The sequence below is a fragment of the Pseudonaja textilis genome, chromosome 1 (assembly GCF_049901715.1).
Source record: "Pseudonaja textilis isolate UNSWEBS1 chromosome 1, rPseTex1.2, whole genome shotgun sequence".
NCBI lineage: Eukaryota > Metazoa > Chordata > Lepidosauria > Squamata > Elapidae > Pseudonaja > Pseudonaja textilis.
This window is the reverse complement of record NC_141990.1, coordinates 159,036,527-159,064,480: the sequence shown is the minus strand read 5'-3', so window position 1 is coordinate 159,064,480 and position 27,954 is coordinate 159,036,527. Positions and strand designations below refer to the sequence as shown.

At 38.8% G+C, this 27,954-nt stretch overlaps 1 protein-coding gene across 1 annotated transcript; it reads left to right on the top strand.

Moving 5' to 3' along the window:
• Positions 1–19: 19 nt before the first annotated feature.
• SLX9 (SLX9 ribosome biogenesis factor) lies at positions 20–27,954 on the top strand. Its single transcript, XM_026707718.2, has 6 exons — positions 20–463; positions 6,739–6,847; positions 12,127–12,192; positions 24,018–24,174; positions 24,879–24,944; positions 26,562–27,954. The coding sequence occupies exons 1-6, from the start codon at positions 335–337 to the stop codon at positions 26,686–26,688; spliced, it is 654 nt and encodes a 217-aa protein (XP_026563503.1). The 5' UTR covers positions 20–334; the 3' UTR covers positions 26,689–27,954.

Below are 27,954 nucleotides of genomic sequence, written 5' to 3'. Positions count from 1 at the left end.
AGACTGAAAACATTCCCACCCCCCGCTTTGCACACGCGCCTCTCTTGTGTCAGCTGATTTCAACACCTCAAGTGGCCAGAATCGCTTTCAAAATACGAATCCCGCCCGGCAGACTCGTAAAGGAAACGGCAGCGCGGAACGAGCAGCAGCTGCCGCCCCCTCGTGGCCGTAAAAAAAAAGGGGGTGCGGGGGCGGCCTTTACAGCGCACGCACCGCACTTCCGGGGGGGGGGAACTGCCGGCGAGCGCGTGGTCCGAATCCTGTTGCCTGCCCTCCCCTCCCCTCCCCCCCTACAGCTCCTTCACCGTCGCGCGCTGGTCCCTCTTGGCTCGCGATGGTGGGGAAAATAGTAAGGCGGAGGAGGCTCCACCAGCCCGCGCCGAAGCCGTCACAGCCGCAGCAGAGTGGGGGCGAGGAGGTGCTTTCGGCGGCCGCGCTAACCTTCAGCGCTAACCCCGGAAAGGTTGGTGGTGGTGGTGGTGGTGGTGGTGCGAGGAGGAAGCGGTGAAAAGAGGAAGACAGGCGCGCAAGAGACACGTGCTTCTTGGGGGACTTTTTAGGTGACAACACGGCTTGCTGCTCAGTGCCGTTCTCTCATTTAATGGGGCATATCTTATAACTTGCCTTCCCTGTTTGCAATTTGCTGGCTCTTTGGTGAAGGTGCCATCATGGTTTAAGGCTCTGAAGCTCATTGACTTGTTCGTGGAATTTCAGATTATTCATGGACACCCAAATATAATGTGAAAATAAATGTATAAATACTACTTTAACGGATACTAACTATAACAAATAGGTAAAACAGGCCAGTAACAATAGGTTACTGATAGTACTGATGGAGACAACTCAAAGCCACTCTCACTGGGAGTGATTTTTTTCACACTAGTCATCTTACTTTAAGAACTAGGGACTAGGATACTTTATGCCACCAGACTTTTAGAAATTTTAGACCTAGACAACCTAGAACTACGCTGCCTTCAGTTTGATCTAAGTATAGTACATAAAATTATATATTGCAATGTCCTACTTGTCAATGTCAACTTCAGCTTTAACTAAAACAACACAAGAGCAAACAATAGATACAAACTCAAGGTTAATCACACCAAACTTGATTGCAGGAAATACGACTTCAGCAACAGAGTGGTCAATGTCTGGAATGCTCTACCTGACTCTGTGGTTTCTTTCCCAAACTCCAAAAACTTTAACCTTAGACTGTCTACTATTGACCTCACCCCTTTCCTAAGAGGTCTGCATAAGCGCACCAATTGTGCCTACCGTCCCTGTCCTATTGTTTCTTTTTCTTGTACATATCCATTTCATATATTCATAACTATGTTTATACTTATACCTGTTATCTAATAATCGTTTAATGAATGAATGAATAAATAAATAAATAAATAAAACAAAACTAGGGACTGCCATGGAGCTCTACAGAGGCTGAGGTGGTATTCAGCAGGTTCTCACTAGTTCTGGAGATCCAGTAGCAGAAATTTTGAGTAGTTTTGAGAAATTTTGAGAACCAGCAAATACCACCTCTGACTGGTCCCACCCCATCTATTCTCTGCCTCTTGAGTCCCAGCTGATCGGCTGGGTCTTCTTTTGTTGCCCTGCACAGGAGAATGGAGCTGGAAAGCAGGTTAGTGGGGTGAGAGGGAATGGAGATTTTACAGTATCCTCCTTCTGTCACGCCCACCAAGCCACGCCCACAGAACCAGTAGTAATTTTTGAATCCCACCACTGTACAGAGAGGTCTGCAGAGACCCCCAAAAGATTGGCTCCATTTATTAACTTGTTGGCTCCCAGGGATTTATCGATCCCTTGGATAATTCCATTGATCCTTTGGTGTTCATATTGATTACTTTGGGGCATCCTGGTTTAAAAGAGATTGGCAATGTGGCATCTTAATATGAGAATATGAGATACGTACCTTGGTGTACACTAAGCTCTGTCTAATCTGACTTTTTAAGGAGTTGTGTTTTTTTTTTTAAAAAAAGCAAAGGACTTGGTTCTTATTGAAACTTTGCTTTAGTCACCAATCATCAATATACAATCAGGATATAATGGCGACAGCCTCAGTTAAGTTCAGTATAGCTCCATTGTTATTCCTTACATTATGTGTCCCAAAAAGGTATATTACAAAATTAGATAAGTTGCAGTTTTTCCTACCTGTCCAAGCTTAAGCAAAAAGTTTTTTTTTTATTTCCATCCCATTGTCAATGGAAAACTTTCTTTTATTAACCATTTTCCAAGATTGTGACTCCCATTTTTTGGTAATACTGGAGACAAAATGTACAGTATAGGGATTCTCCACCAGATGGTGATATGAGATCCTTTCAGAAGAGTGCAAAGCAAAGCAGCCTTTTATCAATGTAGGGTTTATTTGGCACAGGAAATTTCATGAGTGTATGCTGGAAAATATATCCAGAAACAAACAAATATCCTTAAAAAACTTTAAGACCTGATCCATAACTGGAACTGCAGTTGGGAATTATCTATGCATATAATATGTATAAGATATTATCTTATTGTGAAAATAAGGAGAAATTTCCTGAAAGTTAGAATATTTAATCAATGGAATAGCTTGCCTCCTATAGTTCCATCACTTGGAGATGTTAAAAAAATGTACTGGACAACCATTTGACTGAGATGATGTGAAGTCTCTTGCCTTGAGCAGGATTGGACTAGAAGATCTCTGAGCTCCCTACCAGCCTTAAGATTTATGTTCTATGTTCAACCAATTTTCAGTTTGCTGTTTCATTTGCTGCTGACAGTCTGAGAAAGGCTGATTTTAAAAAGTAATTCCTGTGTCTAAAAAAGAAAATAAATCAAGTTGATTTTCATTTAAGCTGCATTTTTTATAGCAACAAGAGTGATATTGTTTTGATTCTTGCATTCTTGAATAAAATGGCAAAAACAGCAGCCTCATATATATCAATTTAATTAAAATGACATTTTGAGGAAAGAAAAGAAAAAGTACTCCCAACAAACAAACTAATGTTCTTATAGAGCAGGGGTCTCAAACACAAGTTACCTGGGGGCCGCTGGAGGCAGAGTCTGGGTGAGGCTGGGTCGCATAAGGGATTCCACAAAAAATGTTGTTAAAAATGTCATCAACAGTTAATGATTTCTCCAATACATGAATTGTCCTGAACACATGAATGGAACATTGAATGAAGATCATGAACAGTTCCTCAGAACATGGCTTCTCCAGCTTACTCCTTGCTGCCAGAGACTTGACAACACTTCCTCTCACATATCTGAGCCACATTTGGCTTGAGAGAGGAGGCACTTGAGACCTTCAGCATGGCTTGAAGATGATCATCAGTAAGTCTGGACCTGTACTTGGACTTGTTAAAGTTCAGGGTGGAGAAGAACTTTTCACACAAATATGTGCTCCCAAAAAGGCACATGGTCCGCTTGAACATTCGGGAAAGTTCAGGGAAGCTGAGGGGCAATTCTCTCAAAAATTGCCCATGCTTGTCTGCTTTTCCATTCACCTCCCTAAATTTGGCCTTGAGGTCAGAGTTGCATTGCAGATCAATAAGCTCTATTTGAAGCACAGGAGGGGCGTCTTGCACATCAAAAGTGAAATGGTCTGCAAAAATTTGAAAAGTGGCTCTGTGCGTTTTGAAGTCTGCAAATCTGTGATCAAATTCCTTCTGTAGCTTCAAAATAGCATCAACATACTTCTCACCACTGAATGGTGTACCTGCATCCACAAGTGCCTTGCATGCTGGGAAATGGCAAAGGTTTGTCTGAGAGAGCTGGGCTTTCCATAACACAAGTTTTGCGCAGAATGCTCTCACGTTGTCATAGGCAGCACTGACAAGCTGCCCCTGGCCTTGTAACTTCTTGTTCAGTACATTCAGCCCATGTGTGATATCGACAAGAAAAGTCCTAAGTCCATGAGCCATTTCTGATCATTCAACTCGGAAACAGCCATCCCATCCTGTTCCATGAAGGCTTTCACTTCTTCTCTCAGTTCAAAAAATCTTTTCAAGACATTTCCCTTGCTGAGCCAACGTACCTCGGCGAAATAGAGCACACCTTCATATTCTGACTCCATTTCCTCTAAAAAAAACACGGAACCTCCTGTGCTTTAAGCCCCTGGATCTGATGTGGTTGATGCATTTCACAACAACAGACATCACGTTGTCACACTTCAGGCATTTGCTGCAAAGGGCCTGCTGATGGATAATGCAGTGCAGAGCAGTAGCCTCTTCTACACCCTCCTCAAGTTTTCTCTGAACAAGTGCCACCAGTCCATTTTTCCTCCCCATCATTGATGGCGCTCCGTCGGTTATTCCAACAAACCTATTCCATGGCAAGCCGGCATTCTCAATGGCATCACACAGCTGGCGAAATATCTCATGAGCGGTGGTCTGGCCATGCATTGAAATTACTCTGAGCAAAATTGTCACTTCAAAATTGCGATCAACGCCACGGACATAAATTGTGAGCTGAGCAGTGTCAGTTATGTCTGTGTTCTCATCAAGAGCAACTGAATATGCATCAAAACGTCTGGCTTTCTCACACAGTTGATGATAAATGTCACTTGACATGTTAGAAATGCGCTCTGCCACTGTGTTGGCAGAAAGGCTGATGTTGCTGAACTGACTTTTCTTTTCCGGACAAACTATACTTGCAGCCTCTAATATGCATTTTTTTACAAACTCGCCCTCTGTGAATGGTTTTCCCGCCTTAGCAATCATCTCACTAACCATATAGCTAGCTTCGACTGCTGCAGCATTCTCTTTGGTTGCTTTCTTGAAGAAATCTTGTTGCCTCACTAGACATGTTTTAAGGCTGGCAACCTGGTTGGCTCTCTCATCCCCCTGATACTTTGCACATTCTTCAGCATGTTTAGTTGAATAATGACATTTCAGGTTGTATTCCTTGTGCAGTGCAACTTTTTCAGTGCAAATAAGGCATGTCAGGATGCCCCTGTGCTCAACAAAGAAATACTGCGTCTCCCACCTTTGCTGAAATTGTCTGTGCTCGTCACCTATCTTTCTCTTCACTGCAGGCTTTGGCTTTGACAAAGACATGATGAGGGTGTGACAAAATTTAGTTTATTCCACTTGGTGTCGCTCTTGTTCCACGTTTCATAGAAGTGTTTAGCCAGCTAGCGACACATGGAGAACGTCTCAATGCGTGACATTTCCGCTTCTACTTGTCACAACAGCGCGGCGGATGACGAACAGCCCGGTAGCAGTCGCCTTTCTCTGCGTTTGATCATGGCATTTGTTGATGGTAGAAAGTACTGGAATGGCAACCACAAAAAAAGCCGACTGCTACTGGACTGTTCGTCATCCGCCACACTGTTGCTACAGCGTAGTGTGCATGAAGTTGGTGTAGCTTAGCCTAGCACCGAATGTCAGCCATGATGAGGAACGGTGGGCGGGACTTCCTTCAGAGATCCATTCCCCCTGCGGGCCGCACTAATATTATACTTTCATATCATGGTGGAGGCACAGGATATCGTCCTGCGGGCCGCAATTGGCCTGCGGGCTGCGAGAATGAGACCTCTGTTATAGAGGTATTAAAGCCTGTTCCATAACTTTTTGAGGGATAAACTCACAATAAGTCCGCCGCTGGGACTGCCTGGCCAGCCCTCCAAGCAGCAGGCAGAGGCTTGGCGGGAGAGGTATGCAATGCAGCGCGCTGGATGCACTGCACAGCCACTTGTCCCATTGCGACTGTGGACAAGCAAAGACGGTGGGATGGAGTGGTGGCCAGCCATGGGAGCTTCATCTCACATGTGCAGCAGAGCTGGAAGATGCCATTAGATGGCAGAGGCCAAGTGTGCAGGGGCTGTGGCATGGCACTATCCCCGCCTTGCTACCTACCTTGCCTTGCAACAGAGCACCATGGGCACGCAAAGAGGAAAGTCATTGTCAGGCATGACCGCTTAGAGCTGGGGTTTCCTGCTTATGTGCTAAGTTGCACAGCAACTAAGCACATAAGATCTCCCTGCTTCTCCCCAGAACAGTTCTCTTTGATTGTTAAAAACTGGGAAGCCACCTTACCCACCTCTCCAGCCACCGATCAGCTCAAGGCTCCAGGATGGGTTGCAGGGTTGCACAGGTGAGGTAGGCAGCAAGGCGGGGATGGTGCCATGCCATGACTCCTGGGTGCCCTGTGTGTCCTCCAGCCCCACTGCACACACAAGGAAAGCCTCCCATGGTCACCTGCCCATTCCATCCCACCCTCTGTCTGCTTGCCCACGGTTGCAATGGCAGGCCGGATCTCATGCCTCCTCCCGTGCCTCTGCCTCTGTCTGCTGCTTGGAGGGCCAGGCCGGCAGTCACAGTGTTTGGACTCACCTGTGCTGTGTGGGCTGCGGCTGCTGCTGGACATCATTGATCGCTGTGTGCTTGCCTCCAGTGCTGGCCACCCCCCCGAGGGCTGACAATCTTAACAGGTTTATTTGGGGGGGTAGGGCTTATATCCAGAGCACCTTAAAATCATGCTAGGGCTTATTTTCTGGTTGAGTCTTATTTTCAGGGAAACAGTATAAGTTAATAAGCTAAATATACTAAATAATCAGCTTAAAGAACAGGGTAGTGATTACATAAAATAAGATACCAAGTGATTTGAAGTATTATAAGTTCTGCAAAAAACACTAGCAGTGTTTGCATACTATAGATTGGATTTCGGTAAACATGGTATTTAAAGGAATATCAAAATGGAAAAAATGATTAAACGTTGGCTATATCTCATCTTTATTTTTGTTGTTAGGGCAAGGGAGTTCTAACATCAGACATTTTTTCTGGGGTGAATATTGATCCAAAAATTCTAGTGAAGAAGTTGGACACTGATTCAAAGAATCCTGTTTCAGTCATAAAAGGTAAGAATTTAGCATCTTTACACATGTCTTGGCAATGAGTAAGAATGTAAAAATGGATAAAATATGTCTTCTGTAATGACAATAATTTGATTTGATTTGAAATGGATAAATTTAATTAAGGGATAGAAGTGGAAATAGCTTCATATTGAACAGAATGCATACTTCATGCTTAACATCATGATAACAATGATTCTTTGGCCGCTTCTCTACTTTGTGAGAAATAGATGATCTCAGGGGATTGGAATTCTCCCCATTAAGACTTGTCCGTGATGTGATCCTGTCAGGGCATGTGAACTGGATCTAGTTCATCTCCCAAACTTAAATCAGCGCTTGCTTCCAAAAGCACACATTTTACTCAAGTTGGGAACACTCTGGAGTTCTCAAAGTCTATCTTTGTGGGTTTTTTGCTCATAATACTCTTCCCTCTCTTGACTACGTACGAAGTACATTTATGTCAAAATTGCTCAGAAGAGAATGGAAAACTCTGCAGTTCAAAAACTTACTGCTGATTTGTTTAATGTCCTGTATTTTTAGTGTAATAATGGAGTTTGGCCAGGGGTGGGTTTCTACCGGTTCTGTCCACCTCTGTAGAACTGGTAGCTCTGAAGAGCAGCAGACATAGGACCTATGGGTTCTATATCTGCTGCTGTTTTTGCCCTCCCACCCACCTGGGCTCTTACCTGATCTTTATTTCCTGATTTTTCAACTATAGCTGCCGAAGGAGGCACAGCTGCAGTTAGAAAAGCGAGAAAAGAGGCCTGTTTCAAAGGCTGCTTCTCTGCAGGCAGCTGATGATGATTGCAGGCAGGGAAGCTTGTAAATCCTGAACCGGTAGTTAACCCTGTAGTATCCCACCCCTGAGTTAGGCTAATCTTTTCCTAAACAACAACTTGCAAAAATGACTGTTGTAAAATTATTTAACTTTCAATAAATTCTTAGTTGCTGTTATTTGTTAAACTGTTCCTCACTTTACCTGTCTATCTACAAATATACACATGCATACAGATACGCACACACTATGTAAGTATCTTGTGGTGCTTCCTGTCCCTTGCAAGAGAGGATTTCTATGTAAAATTTAGAAAGTAATCCAAGAATGCTCTATATTTAAAAGAATACAGATTTTTTACCTTCTGGTGCTTAGACATGAGCAGCTAGAAGATCAGCATGTCATTCTTGCTAATATGATATCCCCCCCCGCCCCCAAAAAAGTTTTCTTATATATGCTTGTCTGCTTTTAGTTCAAGACAGAGTTTATGGACAACTGTTCTTATAGTACTGATAATCCAGTACAGTATTACTCTGTAATACTATTTAACTAATTCACTGTGGTATGGATGCCTTAATTGTTGGGAAACTTGCATCCTCCAATCTATTACTTTTCAGTCATTAAAATTATTTACACTTTTACAAAACAATTAGCTCTTATCTTGTATAATTTTCAGAACTTTTATGAGCTAAAAGTTGCTATTTCAAGAATCTCAAATCTACCCTCTAAAATAACTTTTTTAAACTCCTAACATTTGAGTCAAACATTTATTACGTTCAATACTAATATTTTGCAATTTCTATGGTAACTAGATTACAGAATGAATTGTTTTCATGAGGCTCACATTTTTGGAAATAAAACAGTCAGGTCTTAGAACATAACATTGTATATAGATATCATTAGGTCTGAGTTTAAAGCAACAGAGGCTGTAACATCCCAGATGTAGCCAATTTTTTAAAAAGTGTATTCGCTTCTTCATTCTTTGCTTTTCTTACATTTTGACTGATAAAGGTTCTGGAGAACTAGACATCCCTTAATGTCCTTGTTGATTCTAATAAAGTTACTGATCATTTTAAGCTTGGGTAATCTCGATTTTCATTTGCATATTTAATAATTAATAGCAAAATATTTTCCAGGCCTTTCAAGAAGGAAAAAATATTTGTAAAATGAATTTACAGGCTACTGTCAATATTATGGAACAGACTTTTGTTTATGTAGTGGAACTTCTTCCTTTCCTTCCTGCTCTTATACCGTCAACGCTATCAGTGTGAACTAGATAGGAACAAATCTGACCATGTGACCACAAATGACAGATGGAAAAAGGCCCAGCCCATGCAAAAGAAAGGAACAGGCAATATATCATATAGTGCAGGAGGAAAAAAAGTTGAAAAGAGTTTGAACATAACTTCTCTAGATATTTCTTCTTGTTCTGCTTGCTCCATTCCAAAAGCTCATCTCCTCTCAATATTCACCAAGTTTTTCAACATTCTGCCAGTTTTGAAAGGCTAATGCCCTCCTACTAATGTTTCAATTCCTTTTGCATTGTCCAATGTAAGGCTGGATTCCCCAGTCTTGGTTCCCTCCATAGTTCTATGGATTGAACAACCACAGCTAGAACTCCTCGTGCCCAGGTTAGGAAAATGTTATTCAGCAGGAGCAGACAACTTTTGGGGGGAATGTGTGTGTGTGTATATATATGGAGAGTATTCTATTTTTCCTGTCTCCACATGCCCACTTATTAATTCTAAAACTTAAATGAAAGCTACATGGAGCCATTATAGTGACATGGCAATATAATCAATTATAGTATAAAATGGTGGTTTCAGTTCTGTAGACCAGGGGTGTCAAACTTGATTTCATTGAGAGCTGCATCAGGGTTGTATTTAACTTGGGGAGGCTGGAGTGGGTGTGGTCAGCTCAATGTCACTCGTGTCGAGGGTCCATGTGGTGGCTAAGTGCTAAGGCAGGATTTCCCTTAGATACTCTCTCCCTCTAATTATAATCCCTCCCTTCTTCCCTTCCTCATTCTCCTTTCTTCCTTCCCCTCTTTCCTTTTTCTTCCCTTGCTCTTTTCCCATCTTTCCTTCTTTTTCTTTGTCCCTTCTCCTTCTTGCATGCTCAAATGCAAAAGAGGAAACATTTCTCCTTTTGTTTTGTTCTTAGTTTGTTTTGCTAGCCCTCTGCCAGCAAAAATGGAGTCTGGGGGGAGGGAGGGAGGGAGAGAGATTAGAATGTGAGGGAAGTCCTGCCTTAGCACTTGGCCACCAGCAGCCTTGCTGCCCTTTTGCTATCACCTTGTCCCCTCCGCCTGGCCTCTCCTGGTGGTCTCCCATCCTATCGCTTGAGGATGCTTCACTTATAAAGCCATGTCTCCTTGCTTGGAGTGGGTGTCCCTCTGACCCATGCACTTTGCCCTCCTGCACCCACCATGAGCAACCTGGCAAGGAGAGTAAGCACAGCAGCAGTAGTCTTGAGAAGAAGGTGAGTGAGGAGCTGGGCTGGGCTGTGGGGTCCTGGTAGCCTGGGAACTCCAGGGCCGGGCTAGGTGCTTGCCTTCTGGGCAGCCTGCGCCGGGCAGCCTGCACCGCCATCCAGGGGTCCTCCGCGTGGCCTGAGAAGGACAATGAGGCGCCAGGTGGATGATGCTTTGGTGCTCACCCTGGTCTTGCCTTCTTCTGCTGGAGATCTCTGGATTTCCTGCTCCCAGCCTTGTCCCCTCTCCCAGGAGCAGGAGGACGATGCTGCTGCATGTGGAAGTATGGAGGAAAAAGTTTGCAGGAAGCAGTTTCCTCTTGAGTCCAATTTCTCCCTTGACAGATCTCTGGAGAGGAGGATGGAAGGCTGCTCCAACAAGCCAGCATTCTTATCATACACGATTGGAAATGGGGATTCCCTTTAGAGAATGGCCAGCCTCCCTCATGCAGGAGCAGGGAGCTTGCTGCAAACTTTCTCCTCCGCACTTCTACATGCAGCAGAGTTTCCCTCTGCCTCCTGGGAGAGAACACTGGACAGGGAAATGTCAATGGTGTCTGGGATTGGGAGAACAACATCACCTTTGTTGTGCTGTGCACACGCATGCACACGCACACACATGCACCATTCCAACTTTGGAGACTTTTATCCATGAGCTTACAAACTGCCAATCATGCCTGGGCTTAGGGAGAAGGCCCTCTCCTTCCTCTCTGGATAAAAGTACCCAAACTTAGAAAATGTGTGCGCGTGTGTGTGTGTGCACGTACCAGCAGTTTGAGGAGGCGAGCTTGTGAGGCACCAAATTGTCCCCATGTTGAGTGAGCCAGGTGACTTATTCTGTCCCAACCCAGTCCCAAGTCAGTCGTGCCCAGTGAGCGGCATTGAACCAGCCATGCCCACCTAGTTGCAGCATCCCAACTGTGACCACCCAGCCACATCCACCTGGCTGCTGTGAGTCATCATAGTCCTCCATGCAACTGGCCCTTTGAGGGCAACCATAATTCTGATGCGGTCCTCAATGAAATTGAGTTTGACACTCCTGGACTATAATGTAGTTGAAACAAGCTATGGCTTTCATTTTGTTGCTTTGAATTTATATTAAAGCTCAGTGACCTTGCCCTTCACACATATCTGTCCATGCCAAATCAGAATATATGCTGAAGCATTCAACTGGAAGAGTACACAGTTCGGAAATCCAATAAGTTGCTAATGAAAATGCCATTTCACAAATATTGACTGAAAAAAAGAGCAAGCTTTGGTGGTTGTCAGTGTCCTCTTCATGCAGCAGATAATAACAGTGCTAAAAATAATATCAGGAAAGGGCAAGACTGATTTACCAATGTTTGAAATCCATTTTGCAAGCTTTCTTTTTTGATACCTGAGCAAGCAAAAGGATGCAAATTAGAGGTTTATTAAGATTGTTGCAGTTTGCTTCTGAGGATAAATAACACAAAATTCTAGAGTTTTGTGCCCTCTTAAAACATCCTAGTTCAGTCTGAGGTAGCCATTTATATCCCATTCATGTAGTACATATTGGAAGGGGGATATTTGCCTTTTCCCTATACTATCAGGAATGAATAAAGATAAACTTGTAAGGGGCACACTATGAGGTGCATGTTCTGTGATCAGTATCTCCTTTCTGAATTGAAACACTGGATTTTCTGCATCTGGAAGGGATATTGGTCTCTATCACTTTTACAATAAGCAATTACAATAAGAGTTATCTTTTTTAGAATTTATGTTTTGTTTTCACATTAAACCTTATTAAAGATATCACCTATAATCCAGTAATTGGGTGCTTATGGACTAGCACCCCAATCATGATATTTATGTAGTGAAGTTAGCATATTTTAAGTCCTCTTTATTATTTACTGCAGAGACAGTAAGATGTGGACTGTTTGATATGTTCTATTTTCTGTTCAGTTGTTTACATTTGTTTGCAATACTGTCTCTCCAAAACCCAGATTTAAAATTGAAGTGCATATAGAGAATATATTGTTCCTTGATGCAAAGAAACATTATTATTTCTCTTGTGTTTCAGATGAACATGAAAAAGTAATGTCTAAGAAAGAAAAAATGAAGATGCGTAAGGAGAGATGGCTGCAAAGTTAGTATTTGTTTGATGATTTTCACAGATAGCTGGATTGTTAATACAATATGCCAACAAGAAAATGCTCCTGGAAATATGAACAAGAATCAATCTGAACAGTTATTTCTGACAACGGGATGTATAATTCTGCTGGCTCAAATTATTTCAAAACTTATCTAATTTTCTTAAATACATAGAAATCGTACTATGCTTAGGTATGTGCATGTTAAATACAAATGCAAAATACTATATAGTAGATCATCATGTAATGCCTTTTAATTACAGCAATAAACCATAGAGAAATAATTCCCGTTCTGTAATTCTATAATTGCTAGGATTTTTGCCCCCAAGTCCCAAGATTTTACCTAAAAATTACATAAGAAGTAATCATGTGAGCGACCCATAGTCTGACTGTTGAGAAGGTTAGGTTTCTGCCCGGGGAGGCAGATAAATCTAGTAGGAGTGTAGAAACCAAGGCCACTTTGGTGTTCTATATTGTATTTGATGGCTAAAATTATTTGGGGCTGTAGAGAAGCTGGAACGATTCCTCACTGGAGAGGAAGTATAATTTAAGTATATGGAGAAAATGGGGTGACTTTGGTGCTGCTTCTGCCTGTTTCCAGAGAGCCTTCTCAGTTTTAATTGATAAGATAAGGTTTTGTGTATGTTGAATACTTCTGTTCCCGGAAGCAAACATTTGAAGACAATGCTGATTTAATGTTTAATATTTTGGTGTTAATTGTGTTGGCTAGTTAGGATTATAATGTGCATTGGATTGCTTTTCAATCAGATCTAAGATCTCTTTGAATCCACATTGTCAATTATTTTATTTCCTTACCCTTTTTTTTGAGTTTTAAAATAGACTTTATTTACAAAAGATTAAAACACAAACAAACATACAAATATGTAAGAATAAAAAAAATATAACTAGAACAATAAACGTATTTCTTTCTATTACATTTGATATTAAGACTGATAGCTCATAGTAAACAGTAGTAAGTAATCATTGGCAAGTATTCCTTATCCCTTATCAATTACATATTAGTTAATGAATAATATATTATTCTGCTATTACTATTGGATCATAACTGTATTGGTTAATTGAATGGAGCCTTCATAATATTTATATAATAGACAAGAAGCTTGAAATCGTTGTTATTATACATTCAATATATACAACTATAGTATGTGTCCTGGGTTCATTTATCCTGTATACCTTTTTTCTTGCGCTCTACCCAGCTGTACCACTTATCAATACCAAATAATACTCTGACTCTTCCTTCTCATTTAATTTGAGCGTGAGCCTCTCCATTTTGGTGCATTCGTAGCTTTTTTGAATAATAATGTGTATTGGTGGTACATCGGGCCTTTTCCAATATTGCGCTAAAAAAATTCGCACTGCTGTTAATAAGTAGATGATCAGAAATCTCACTTTGGGAGGGTATTCCCCTTTAATCATTCCCAGGAGGAACAGTTCCGGTTTCCACTCCAGTCCACATTCGATAGTTTCTTCTAGCCATATTCTTATCCTTGTCCAATATTTTTTAATCTCGGGACATGTCCACCAAAGATGGAAATAGGTACCAAGTTTCTCTTTGCATTTCCAACAGCTTGGATTTGCTGTGGGATATATTTTAGCTAATCTAGAAGGTGCCAGATGCCATCTATATATCATTTTATATAAATTTTCCTTATATGGTGTTGATTTTGTTAATGTAAAGTTTTTTTGCCAAATTCCCTCCCAATCATCCAAATCTACATATATATAATAATATAATAATAATGTATATTATTACCAAAGTTTTTTGCCCAAGATAACATTGGTCCTTTCACAATTTCCTTAGCTAATTCATGCTCTAGTAAAAAATTACACAATTTGGATATCATATTTTTTTCTGGGCTCAGGAGTATTTTATCTAATTGAGTATCTTTTGTTTCAAATCCATGTTCTTTTGCATCCCTAATATGTCTCATTTTTATTTGAAAGTAGGACCAGTTGTCAATAAATATTCCTTGGGTTTTTAGCACCTGAATCAATTTAAGTGATCTCTCATTGTCTAGTATTTAGTGGATTTTAAGCTTTTTGCTAATGTTCATCTTGTTAGGATGGAACATCGCCTCCATTGTTGAAAGCCACCTCGGGATTTTAATATAATGGTTTCTTCTAATATCTATCCAGATTTTAATCAAGGATTTATGTAAAGTGTGTCTGGAGAAATATGAATGACTCTTATTATTTGGGTTCCACAAAAATATGTACCATCCTATTTCCAAATCATGGCCCTCGAGTGTTAAAATTCTTTTGTTTTCCAATTTAATCCAGTCTTTTATCCACACTAGTGCTGTTGCTTTGTAGTAGGTCTCCCAGGCAGGGAGACCAAGGCCACCTTTGCTTTTATTGTCTTGTAAGTAGATTTTCTTTATTCTCGTTTTTTTTCCTGCCCAAATGAATTTCATAACGATTTTGTCCACTTCTTTTAAAAAAAAATTGTCCAATAGTACCGAAATTGTTTGAAATAAATACAAGATTTTGGGTAGGACATTCATCTTAATCGTTGCTATTCTACCTAATAGTGAAATTTGCATTTTGTTCCACTTTTCCAAATCCTTTCCAACTTGTTGTAATAATTTGGTATAATTGTCCTCCCTCAGGGATAATGTTCTTGGTCTTAGCCAAATGCCTAGATATTTAATCTTATTCACAATTTGTAATCCCATTGTTTCCTCTAGTTCTTTTTGCTTACTGTTTGTTAGGTTTTTATCTAACATTTTGGTCTTTTCCCTATTAATTTTTAATCCTGCCAATTTACCAAATTTGTCTATTTCATTTAATAATACTGGTCCCAAATCTATTGGTTCTTCTATGACAAATATCATGTCATCCGTAAATGCTTGTAATTTGTACTCTTGATTATTAATTTTTGTTCCCTTAATTTCTTTGTTTGATCTAATTCTGTCCAATAATGTTTCTAGGATTGTTATGAAGTCTGCTCTTCACCTCTGCTGGTGACAACGGGCATCCCTGCCTGATGCCCTTCTTTATCTCAAATGGTTTGGTAGCTTCTCCATTTATCAGTACGTTTGCCTTTTGTGTGGCATAAATTGAATATAGCGTATTTGCAAAATTACCACCAAATTTCATCAAGTTAATCTGGTGTTTCATAAAATCCCAGTTGAGGTTATCAAAGGCCTTTTGTGCATCCAGGAAGACAAGGGCCACTTGATTTCCTGGGTGCAGTTCATAAAATTCTAATATATCTGTTATCATTCTCGTATTATACCTAATCTGTCTTGTGGAAAGGAATCCATTTTGGTCAGGGTTAATTTTGTCGTTGAGTACTTTTTTTAGTCTTTCTGCCATTATAGTCATGAAAATTTTATAGCCTGAGTTTAGAAGAGATATTGGTCTATAGTTCTTTATTTGATTGGCGTCTGCATCCTCTTTGGGGATTAGTGTTATATACGCTTCCTTCCATGATTCTGGAATTTTAGCTTTCAGTAATACCTCATTGCAGATCTCTAGCAACACATTCTCTAATACCTCTCCTATCTCTTTATATAACTCACTTGGAAAACTGTCTGAGCCTGGGGCTTTATTGTTCTTTTGTTTTTTGATCGCCTCTTTTAGTTCACTCAAGGTTATTTCTTTATTAAGTAACTCCTTATCCTCTGATAGTGGATGTATAGCTCCTTCTTTCAAATATTCTTCTATTTTGTTTAAATCTACTTTATCTTGTTTATATAAATTCTCAAAATACTCTCTTACAATTACCTTCTTTTTTTCCAATTTAGTCTCTATTACTCCATTTTTGTTCACTAATTGGTATATTGTTCTTTTCTGATTTTCTTTTTTTAATTTATACGCTAGCCATCAACCAGGTTTATTTGCATGTTTGAAATAATTTTGTTTTGTATATTGTAGCTTCTTAATTAATTCTTCCTGATCTAAAATGTTCATTTCATGCTTTGCTAGCGCCAGCTCATTTCTAATTTGCTCATCTCCCGGAGTTTCCATTTGTCTGTTCTCCAAATCCTCTATTTTTTTATTAGGGTATTTTGTTTTTCCCATCTTTTTTTATTTCTATTTGCTATATATGCTATAGATATTTCCCTTAAATACGCCTTTGTTGTGTCCCAGAGATTCTGCAATGAGGTATCCTGTTTTTTATTCAATTCAAAATAACCAATTCTTCCCTAATTTTTTGGGTGTAACTTTTTTCTTTCAATGGTTGCGAATTAAGTGTCCATCTACTTTTCTTATAGATTCGGTCCTTCCAATCTATCTGTAGCGGGTTGTGGTCTGCCCAGGTGTTAGTTAAAATCTTTATTTGCTGGATCTCCTTAAATAAGTCACTATTTACCCATGCCATATTCAATCTAGACCATGATTTATGCAGACCGAAGAAGAAAGTGAACTGAGACACCCCTGGATTTAGCTTCCTCCAAGCATCCACTAATTCTAGTTCTTCGGCCATCTCAAAAAAACTTTAGGGCAATATATTCTGGGGTTTTTTTTATGCTTTTGTTCACATGCATAATCTTGATTGTTATTTGCAATTGCATTGTAGTCTCCAAATATACAAATTCTTGGGTTGCCAATTTCTATCAATTTCTCATATAAAGTTTTATAAAATTCATTCTGATTTTTATTAGGGGCATATATCCCCACTAACAGCATGCTTTTATTTTGTAGGACCACCTCTACCATTAATATTCTCCCCACTGTATTGTTATAAATCAATTTTGAGGTTATTTCCTCTTTAATATACAGTACCACTTCTCTTTTTTTTTCCTCTGCTAATGTTGTATACGTTTTCCCCAATCTTTTATTTTGTAGATAGCTTTGATCCTGATTTTTAATATGAACCTCTTGGAGGCATATTATATCGGCTCTCTGCTTCTCTAATTTGAAAAATATTCTCTTCCTCTTAGGTAGGTCATTTAATCCATTAATGTTCATCGATATTAGTTTCATTCCTCTTTCCATTTACCCTCTAGCTTTTATCCCTCATTAGGTTTAGCCGTTGTTTGACTCCTAGTTCTCACTCCTGTCTCTTCTCGAATGGCTATTTCTTCTCTTCTTTCCTTCTCTTTCTCTCTCTCCCTCCCTCTAGCTTTAAACTGTGATTCTTCTTGGCTTGAAGTCTCGGGCTCATCTCTACTACTCAGTTCCCCTTCTATTCCACCTATTTGTTCGAAGAATTCTTGTGCCTTTGTTAAACTGTCTATTTTCACTGTCTTCTCCTTCCATGTTGCCAAGATACCCTCTGGAATGATCCATCTAAAGGAAATGCTTTTTTTATTAAGGTAATTAGCGAGGAATCGGTAATCTTTCCTCTGCTCCTGGACTTCTCTTGGCACCTGCTTCAGCACAATTACTTCTTTACCTTTATATTTTATTGTTTCTTCTCTTGAGATCCTGTAGATTATATCCTTAACTCACCTCCTAGCGAACCTGATATGAACTTCCCGGGGGAGTCTGTGCTTCCTCGCGTAACTTGTGTGAACTCTATACACGTCATCCAATTCGTTTACTACCTCATTTTTATCTCTTTGTAAGAGTTCCGCAAGTATTTTGGTCATTGTCAATGCTAGGTTTTCTTCTCTATCTTCTTCCACATTCTGAAATCTAAGGTACTAGGAGGCTCTGTCCATCTTGAGGTGGTTTAAAGTCTCTTCCATCTCTTTGTTCTGGTCTATAATATTTTTATCTATATGTTCTAGTTTCGTCTCCGTTTGGTTGGCTTGTTCTTCAATTATTCTAATCTTTTCTTCATTTATCTTGATGGATTCCTGAATCTGGCCTATTTCCCCATCCAAGTTCCTGATTTCAATTTTCATTTCCCCTATTTCATCTTTCAATTCTGTTTTCATTGTTTCTCTATTGGCCCTACTTTCAGTGTGGTTTTTTGACATCAACTCCTGGAGTGCCAACATCATTCCTTGAATTGCTTACAGCGTAGCTTGAACCGATTGAGAGCCAGTTGAAGTATTTGATTTCTCCAGGGCCAACATCCCTTCAATTGTTCGTTGTGTCGCTGGTGCAGGGCTAGGTAATGCTACTGATGGTACAGATTTTCTCCCAATCTTTGTGATGGTAGTGATACTGCTCATCATACCTTTAATAATTCTATACTGTTCATCCACTATTCTAGTTATATTATCCCAGATCATGTTACCAATTACCATCAACTTTATCAATATTTTATGCTTTTGATTTCCCTTATTAATAAATCTGAAATTCTTATTATTGAATGGTTAAGTTAATTTCCAGTCCCCATTTGTTTTAAAGCTTATTGCCAGTTAATCAACTATGTACTCAAACGTTCAAAACCTTATCAACCGTTATTAAACTAACTTCTCAGTTAGGAATAAATTAAGGACTTAATAAATCTTAATAACTGTATTCTAATATTGGATCTCAGATAGTCCAATGATTAGTCTTGTTAATCACCTAAATAAGTATCCCACAGTGTTATAACCTGATATAAATATTTGAATTAGTTATAATACAGTATTTTATTGATTGCTTTTCTAAATAAAGTATAAAATTCAAAATTTAAATTAACACTTCTTATCTCTTATTGGACCACAATATCCAACCAAGAGAGGGGGAAAAAAAAGAGAAAGAAAGAAAAAGCAATTGTTTATGTTGTCATTGTACTAATCAATGTACTAAATTCATTAATCTACAATAAATCAGCTATATATAAGAAAGGGAAAGGAAGGGGGGGGGAATATCCGAAACAGACAAATTACAAAGAAATTAAATTATAAGGTTAATAAATATCACTTTTCAGGCCAAATTCTATATAGAATAACCAATCAGTTTGGTTATACTCTTATTATTAAGTATATGTAGATATATTAAGTATATAACATAGATATGTATAGAATAAAACTATCCAAGCCCAGTAAATTCAAAGGGGGAATAAATACTTCAAGAGGGGGAGTATAGAATCTCTTATTATCTTACTGTCACTTTATCTTACTATTAAATAGTAATGAATACCTAAATACATAAATAACTAACTCTATTCAAATTTTAAATACAATAGTAGAGACAGCTAAAATAGAAAATATTTATCCAGCTTATTTTGTATCAATTCCGTTCCATTCTCAGTTCTATTAATCACTCCAGTTACTTTGATACAATTTACCGAGGTCGTCTACTTTCAATGGCCACCTCCATAGTCTGCACCGTCACTCCTCAAAGCTTTCTTAAGTTCTGTCCAAGTCTCAAGTCCCTTTCTCAAGTGGAATAGATTCAGTAGTCTCACTTCAAGCAGTTGATGACAGAGGGCTCCTTCCAGTAATATCCCCTTGTCTCTCCTTCTCGATTTTCTTTTTTAAAGTTGTATTTCCACTATTTCCCAGCATTGGGGGTAGAAAACTAGATCGCTGCCGCCACTTTCCACCTTCACTCCTTTCACTTTGGGTTTCAGTAATACAAGCAGTTCTTCTTCCCACGATGTTCCAGTTGTAATCCAAAAGATATTTCTCCTACTGATAGCTTGCTATCTCCTCACTGCTTCCTTTCCTTGCTGGTTCGTCGTGTTTTCGGGTCTGCCCGCACCAGGCTGACTTCTTTCACCTCAGACTTTGGGCTCTCCTTCCTCACTGCCTCGGGATCACAACTTCCGATTGGCTCCAAGAGTCTCTCCTCACTTCAGTGATCCCTTCAGGATCCAACCGCACCACAAATGGCTATGCAAAGGCAAAAAAAACAGATGCAGGGGAGCAGGACAGAGTTCCCCTGCACCGCCACGATGCGACATCACCGGAAGCCCCTATTTTATTCATTACCTTCACACACTGCACTTCATCATACATTTTAGATAGTCCCCCCAAAAAAGAAAGGCTTTGGCTATCTTAAAGAGGAATGTCTTTGGCTACCATAAAGCAAATGGGAGTAGAAGGAGAAAGAAAATAATGAGCCACTCGTGACAAGAAATGTGGGATTTCATGATTCAGCACAAAGGAAGTGGAATGAACAAAGGAACATAGACATCTAAAGCTTCTTCATAAGTGGAATCCTGGAAGGCCACTTAACAACTAAAACGATTTCCTGTTAGGACATTTTAATAACCAAAAATTGTTTCTCAGGATAGACAAAGTATATTTTTAAACCGGGTACTGATTGTGCTATATAGATTTTGCAAACAAATATCAGTGAGATGTTTCATATCAAGATTAAAATATGCAGTTAACTCACTGAGCTTTCATTAAAGATAACGGTTATTTTAATGATGTCTGGACAATAAAATGAATAATAATGATAAAATGAATAACATAGTACATATTATAGAACCAATTTCACACTTCAATCTTAGAAGATCATTAGCATATCTATGATTTGAACTTATAAATACCTGATGTAATGAGAGAATGATTGGAGAAGAAAAATAATGAGACTTAATAATAACAGCTGAGCTGTTTTTAGAGGGCAGAGATTTCCCTACAGTTTGTTAGTTAGGGAGGAAATTAAAATGGAAAGTCTGACAAAATGTCTTATCCTTGTACTCTTATCCTTGTACTAACCATTCTTTGGGAAATAGCTGAACTATTGAAGGGAAGGGGAAAGGATAAGATAGAAAACTACAAAAAGTGTAACCAAGTAATTGATTTGAATTCAATTGAACTGTCACAAGATGGCCCTTTATAGATACAGCTATAGGTGAAAGAAGAGAACCAGATTGGTGTGATGGTTAAGGTATTATAGTAGACTAGCAACTGTGAAACCATGAGTTCTAGTCTCACCTTAGGCGGAAGCCAACTGGGTGACTTTGAGCCAATCATTTTCTCAGCCCTAGGATGCTGCCAAAAAACCTTGCCAGGAGAACTGCAGGGATTTGTCCAGGCACTTGCCAGGGGTCGAGACTGAGTTGGCGGTGCATAAGAAAGAAATATATGAAAATAAAATTTTATTATCCCCTGTAGCTGAAATTAGGAAATTGATGTAATGTTGCAGGGTTTTTTTTTACTTCAGCAATAATCAGTTACAATTGTATGTCTACAAAACAGTTGATATTAAACATCAATGTAGTAAACTAATTGTTACGAGATTTAATTACTTGATCAGCAAATGGAATTCTGTAACTATCAAAGCAAATATATTTTCAAAGGTTGATTTTCTTTCTACTTGGTTTTTTGGGGGGGAGGAGGAGAGAAGACATTCTGTTTTTGTCCTACTTCTTTTGACAACTGGAGAGTTATTCATCCTAATGGAATAATAGCAGTTTTATGTATTCCAGTCCAGTCATAAATAAATCATGTTAAATTGAGAAAAAGGAAGAAAAATAATTCAAATTTTGACCATTAAAAATGTACCCTGTGGCTTAACCCCTAAAACGATTTCATAGGAAAGGAATTCAAAATTAGGTATGTGCAAGCTTTAAGTAAGTGACATTTTTGGAAAGCTTTGAAGCAACACAACTTCATAACTGCAGACCAAAAAAAGAAGTGTTGCGGAGCTGAAAATACTGACAACTAGCCAAGAGAGTGCGTCCAAGGAAAAGTATATACAGTCCATATTTTTCATAAGCATCTATAAAAAGCAACTATGTCAGGTCAAATGAAAGTTGTATGTTGAGATGTCAAAACAGCATAACTCAAGGATGAAGGAATAAAATGACCAGGGAAGTAATAATGTACTAACTGAATTAACAGAATGCTTGCCACTCAATAGTTCATACAGAGAAGGTCGGGGAGAGGAATCCATGATAATGTTGGCTAGGTCTTCAGTTAAGAAAAAGACAACCAGATTGAACTAATATTCCAACTCAAAATATGTACTTTTCAGTCTTCTTTTGAACATTACAGTAATAGGAGTTTTTAAAATTATATCAAGCCTTTGAATAAATTGCAGTAAAATTGGCCGATTGTTTTAGCACTTTGAAGCTTTTGAGCTTGTACTGTTGAAGCTAAAAATGCTGTCATCCATTATTGTAACCTGGAATGAATAAATATTTATTTTTTGTCTTTTTCTTCTGTCTTTCATTCTTATTGAATTACCAGAAACCTTTAAAGGACCATTAGGTCAGAGCAAAGCTAAAAGAATAGTAATATTTTTCCCCAATTTACTGATATTTAGTCAGAGAGTAAATATCTTGACAACATGACTGAACAAACTTTAGCTATTTCCTGAATGAAGTAATTGCATAAAATGTTTCTGCTTGAAAATTTTATTGATCAGATACAAATCTTTCCAAAAGAAAGAACAGAAAATGTGTCTGTCTGTTTCATATAAGAAAGCTGTTGCTACAAGTTGGGAGAATAAAACCAGCGCTTTAGATTGGTGTTTCTTAACACTTTAAAAGGGCACTAAACTATTAATTATTAAGTATATCACGTGTCTATTTTCAGTACTAGGGAGGGGTGCTTCTCTTTACCTTTATTTAAGAAGGACGTGGTTTCATTTACTTTGCACTAAAAATAGGGGTGAATCAAGAGATTGCAGAATACCTATTATGTACCAGACTGTTATAATTCAGGTATTTGATTTTTTTTTGTTTGGTTTTTTTAAAATCTAAGCAGTAGTATCAATGTTGAAATAAGCCCATTGGCATAAGCTTTGATTTTGAAGCCCATTTAAAGAAAAGTTTTGACAGATATTTTCTGAAAAACTTAAATATGGTGAGCTGTTCAAGATAGTAAATTTTTACAGGTTGTCCTTGAATTATGACCCTTCATTTAATGACTGTTACACAGTATTGAACAAGGAGATTTGTGACCGGCCCTCAAATTTGCCATTACACTTTCCTCACAATTTGGGTGCTTAGCAACCAGCTCGCAATTATGATGGTTGTAGTATCCCAAGATGACATGATCATCACTTACAACCCTTTCTTCTGACCTTCTAGAAGCAAAATCCATGGGGAAGGTTGCAGGAGATTGCAAGTTGCTCCCTCAAGTTGCCTCCACCACTATTTGGCCTGCCTACACAGGCTCTGTAGTACCTGCGGCATTCTCTCCTATGCTACCTGCCCATGCTTCATAGCAGATGCCCACCCATGCTCCATAGCACTTGCCTGCAGCACCCACCCATTCGTACGCTCTACTGCCCTCCAAACTCTAGCACTCTCCCATTCGTACCTTCCCCACCAGCTTGTTTGCCTGGGACCAAATCATGATCATGTGAGGTGCTCACTTCAATGACTCGCACAGTCCTGGGATTTCAACAGTAGCCAGGACTGCTCGGATTGCCATCATTCAGCAATGCGGTCATGTTACTTTGTACTTTACAACTACATTGCTTAGCAGTGGAAATGTTGGTCCCTATTGACATGATAACCCTAGGACAACCTGTTATGTAGAGACCCTGTTGAAAATGGAGAATTCTTTATATATTTGTCAGGTTTCTCTGAAAGTTGGCATAGTTGGAGCAAAGGCTCATCTAAGGACATTAACCCAAGGATAACACATTCCTCATATTTACCTAGTTTAGAGAGAAGAATATAAAACATGAACTTTCAACTTCAAAAACTACTGTTTTCCCAAGCCATAAAACCTAGTATGTGTATTTATTCATTCTTTTTATTTATTTATTTGTATCCCACCTATATTATTTTTATTATTATTACTTTTACAAGGCAGTGAACATATCCAACATGCCCTCCTCCTCTTATAAGATTCATTCATTTATTCTTCGGATTATTGACTCATAGCACATTGTTCCATTAATCTTATTGCTGGCTTACTGCTGATATTTTGTTATTTTTGGAGCTTTGCATTTATCATTGCATTTATACGGCAGGACTTATTCAGGCAGCAGTGCACAATTTAAAAATTAGTTTCACAGAATGTTAAAGTACTTTCCTAATGAATGTTTCTCCCTTAAATAGAAATTGAGAGCATTAAGTTGGCAAAGCAGCAGCACAAAGCAGAGGCAAAGCGGAAAGCTACTCCAGTTGTTGGAGATATGCATCAATTGCTGGATGCCCTGCCTGAGCTTTCAGATCTGGTGACAGTAAGCAAGTTCTGCAAACAGCGTAATAAAATGTGAGTGCTTTGAGTATTTTAATAGATAGTTCTGATTGCTCATTTAAGCAAACTGTAACTGCCTATAAGAGAGCTTCAAGATCCCAGGTTTTGCTTAGGTTCTAGACACATAAACTTTTTTAAAAAAACCTCTCACTTTTTGCTGTTAATCAAGATTAGGAATAAGCTTTTTGTTGGCTCCTACTAAGCAGTGTGCTTTCAAAATTTTCCAATGCTTTGTTGACTGAAAGGATACAAAGGTACACATGTTTGCTTCAAAAGAGATGAGCAAACTCCTGAAGGCAAGTTTTAGCTAAAATCAGGACTATCCTGAATATTGAAGATAAATATTGGTAAATAATTGAAAATGTGAAATTTTAAGGTTGTTATTCCAGGAATGTATACCTACAGATCATTTTTCAATAAACTTGTCAATTTGTCTTAAAGTAAATTCTCAAACTCAAATTTTTAAAATTGTCTTGCTATTGTGTAATTTAGCAACTATTCAGTTGATAAGTTAATAGATGCTTACACAAAGGTAGCAAGTAGCATGGTTCTTCCTGTCATAGAAATGCTATTTATTTGGAATTCAAAGTAACACAAAACTGTTCAAAAGTGATGGATGCTTTTGGAAAACAAAACTGGGTGGAGTGCATTCACCATTATTTTTGTGATCTTTAGGCAAAAGGGTAGAGTGCATTCACCATTATTTTTGTGATCTTCAGGCAGAAGAAGAAGAAAGTGTTGACAAATTTCAACCAGATGAAATCAGCCGAGAAACGCAAGGTCTTGTAAGTATTGATAGGGAAAAGTCTGTTGAGCAATGACACCCAAATCTGCTGTATCACAATTGCAGATTCTGTTGTTCTGCTGTGGGAAAAGGAGCGGCACCCGGATATTGCCAGTGTGATGAATTTGTACAGATTCCATTCTTAACCAGTAGCTGTAAAAGCACATTCAAAACAAGTAGTACTTGCACCATCTTACATTCTCTAGCAATTTGTTGCTATCAAACCCTCATGTAGCCACTGACAGTGTCCCTCATTGAGCAGTGCATTAAAGATAATAATACATGTTGACCTTTACTCAGCATTTAGTGTGCAGCATATACTATTGATATTTGATCTAATGTGCTGCTCAGAAATTAAACAGAAATAAACAGGGCAATCAAAATCCTGCTAATGAAGTGCCCATAATTTGAGAAGGTTGTACAACTTGCTTAACAACTGGTCATTTAGCAAACAAAATTACAACAGATCTCCTCAGAGCTACTTATGACCTGGTTTTGAACTTCTGATGGCTGCACATACACGCCTGCAAATTACTGCATTTGGGGAATTTGACAACCTAATTACATTTACAGCCATTTACACAGTCCCACTGTTATGTGACCATTATTTTTGTGATTTTTGCCATTTAATTCTGGTTTCTAACAAAAAAATGCCCCTTGAAGGAAACAGGTTTATCTAATGACTGCAGTATTCACTTAATGACCACCACAAAAAAGGTTGTAAAACTGGAAACAGATGTTGACCTGTTTAATGACTGCCATGACATATGGCTGTAATTTCAGGCTCAATTATGGTTGTAATTTGAGGACTATGTGTAGCCAAATTGGGAACAAACTGGGATATTCTAGGTGATGTTTTACCCTTAGAATGGTCTTCCCCAGTCTTGTGCCCTCCAAATACTTTGGATTTTAACTCCCATAATCTCCAGCCAACACGTTCTGGTTGGGCTTTATTCAGTATATCTGGAAGGCAAAAGGTGCCATAGGAAAAAAAATGCTTCCTCTCCTAGAAAATCTAGCAATTAATGGAAGGTATGCCCTACACACTATTGCCCTCTACATCCCATCCCATTTGTTTTGGAGGGCTTATAACCTTCAAGGGCATCTTGTTTCTGGGGAAATGGATTATATGGCTGTGGAAGAGATTCACAAAATCAGGCTCTCTAATTTAGTAGAAACATTTTCCTGTAAAGAAGACGCCAGTGGGAACTATTTTGTAAAAGTACATTAATATATATTTTTACAGACAATAGGACAGTAGGGGAGCTCAGCTGTGCCTTGTTAATGTGACTTTAATTTTTCTATATTATAAGAATATATGCTGAGAGCATTGGCAATAGGATTTATTTAAAATGTAATTCTTAGAGCTCTCTTCTTATGGATTACAGTATTCAGTGTACATATGCTATCAGTTTGGTTATGTCAAGTTAGTAATATCTGAATACATTAATATAGTGTAGCAAAATATTTTCCTTTACTAAGAAAATGTGCATCTTTTGTTAGGAGATTTCTGCATCCTTCATACTTCAGTCTCCCCCACCCCCCCACCCCCCCCAAAAAAAAGAGTAATGCCAGCAAATTAATTGATACATTTCCCCCTTTTCTTTTCTTTTTCCAGGGAAGAGGAAGTGGCACAGTTTCACAAGACAATATCAGACCCTTTGTTCAAAGACAACCCTCTATCAATCATTAGTCAGCATCTTTCCAAAAGACTAAAACAGGAGAAAGAGGAAGAACCACTTTAATATAATGATTGAGGATGTTTGAAAACTCCAGCAACTGACTCAATCATGGCTTTATCTGTACAGTAGTTTAATGTAATCTTCAGAAACCAGACCCAGTAACTTGGTTTGCTGAGCCCAGAAATAAAGTGTTCAACTTCAATTTATGCACTATGGGTACCAGTTACAACTCTGGATTTGGAGACTGGTGGAACTCTGTAGATGTGAGACTTTCTAATTCCCCAAATTTACCCTAATTATAGTTTTGGTCTTTTTGTTTCCCTCTGTATAGCTTCTGTAATGTATGTATGATTCTCCAACTTTCTACTTCCGAGTAATGTAAATTTTTTTGTTTCTTTCTGTGAGCAGTTAAATGGCTGCCTTTAGAGAATTGTTTTGGTAAATGAAATGTGATTAATAAAATACCTAGTGCTTTGCTTCTCTTTGAAAACAGGCAAAAATCACCGTTTAAAAATTTGAACTGTGATGTCACACTTGAAGACCGTACATATTAGATATATATATTAGATGAGTAACACTCAGTTAGTTTTGTATGTGTGTATGTGTATGTATATTTGTACACAAACATCAGTGTTTGTCTGTATAATACAGTGGTCCCCAATCTTTCCAACTCCATGAACCAATAGTAGCCATGGGGGAGGGGGGAGAGGATGGTTTCGTACATGTGCCCACTGTTTGCAGCAAATGGAGCTTCACACACTTTTGTGCCACTTCCGCAACCTAGTTCCCAATGGGCTATGGCCCAAACCAGGCTATGGCCAGGGGTTGGGGACCCTGGCATAACACATATGAAATTAACTACTCTAGATGAAAATGGACATTACTTACAAACAGTTTGTTTGAAATTCAGCAGTGGTCCGCAACTTTTTTGGCTCCAAGGACTGGTTTTTGGGGAGACAAGTTTTTCCAAGGACTGGGAGGTGGAGGAGGAGCATGCAAGCTAGATCCCTTACATGCACAGTTTACAGTAAGGTTCACACTCCTATGAGAATCTAAAGCCTGATTATCTGAGGTGAAGCTGAGGCAGTGATGCTAGTGCTGGGGAGCAGTTGCAAATATAAACTTTGCTCACTTGCCCGCCTGCTGCTCACCTCCAACAGTACAGCCCAGTTCTCCAGGCCACAGACTCCTGCTATAACATGCTTACATCTTATCTAAAATAATGTCTGAAGATAATTAAGATAATTATAGAGTATACAATATCATGTAAAAAGCTATAAAACTATGACTTGAAGAAACTATAAGCTAAATAATAAAAGAATATTTTCA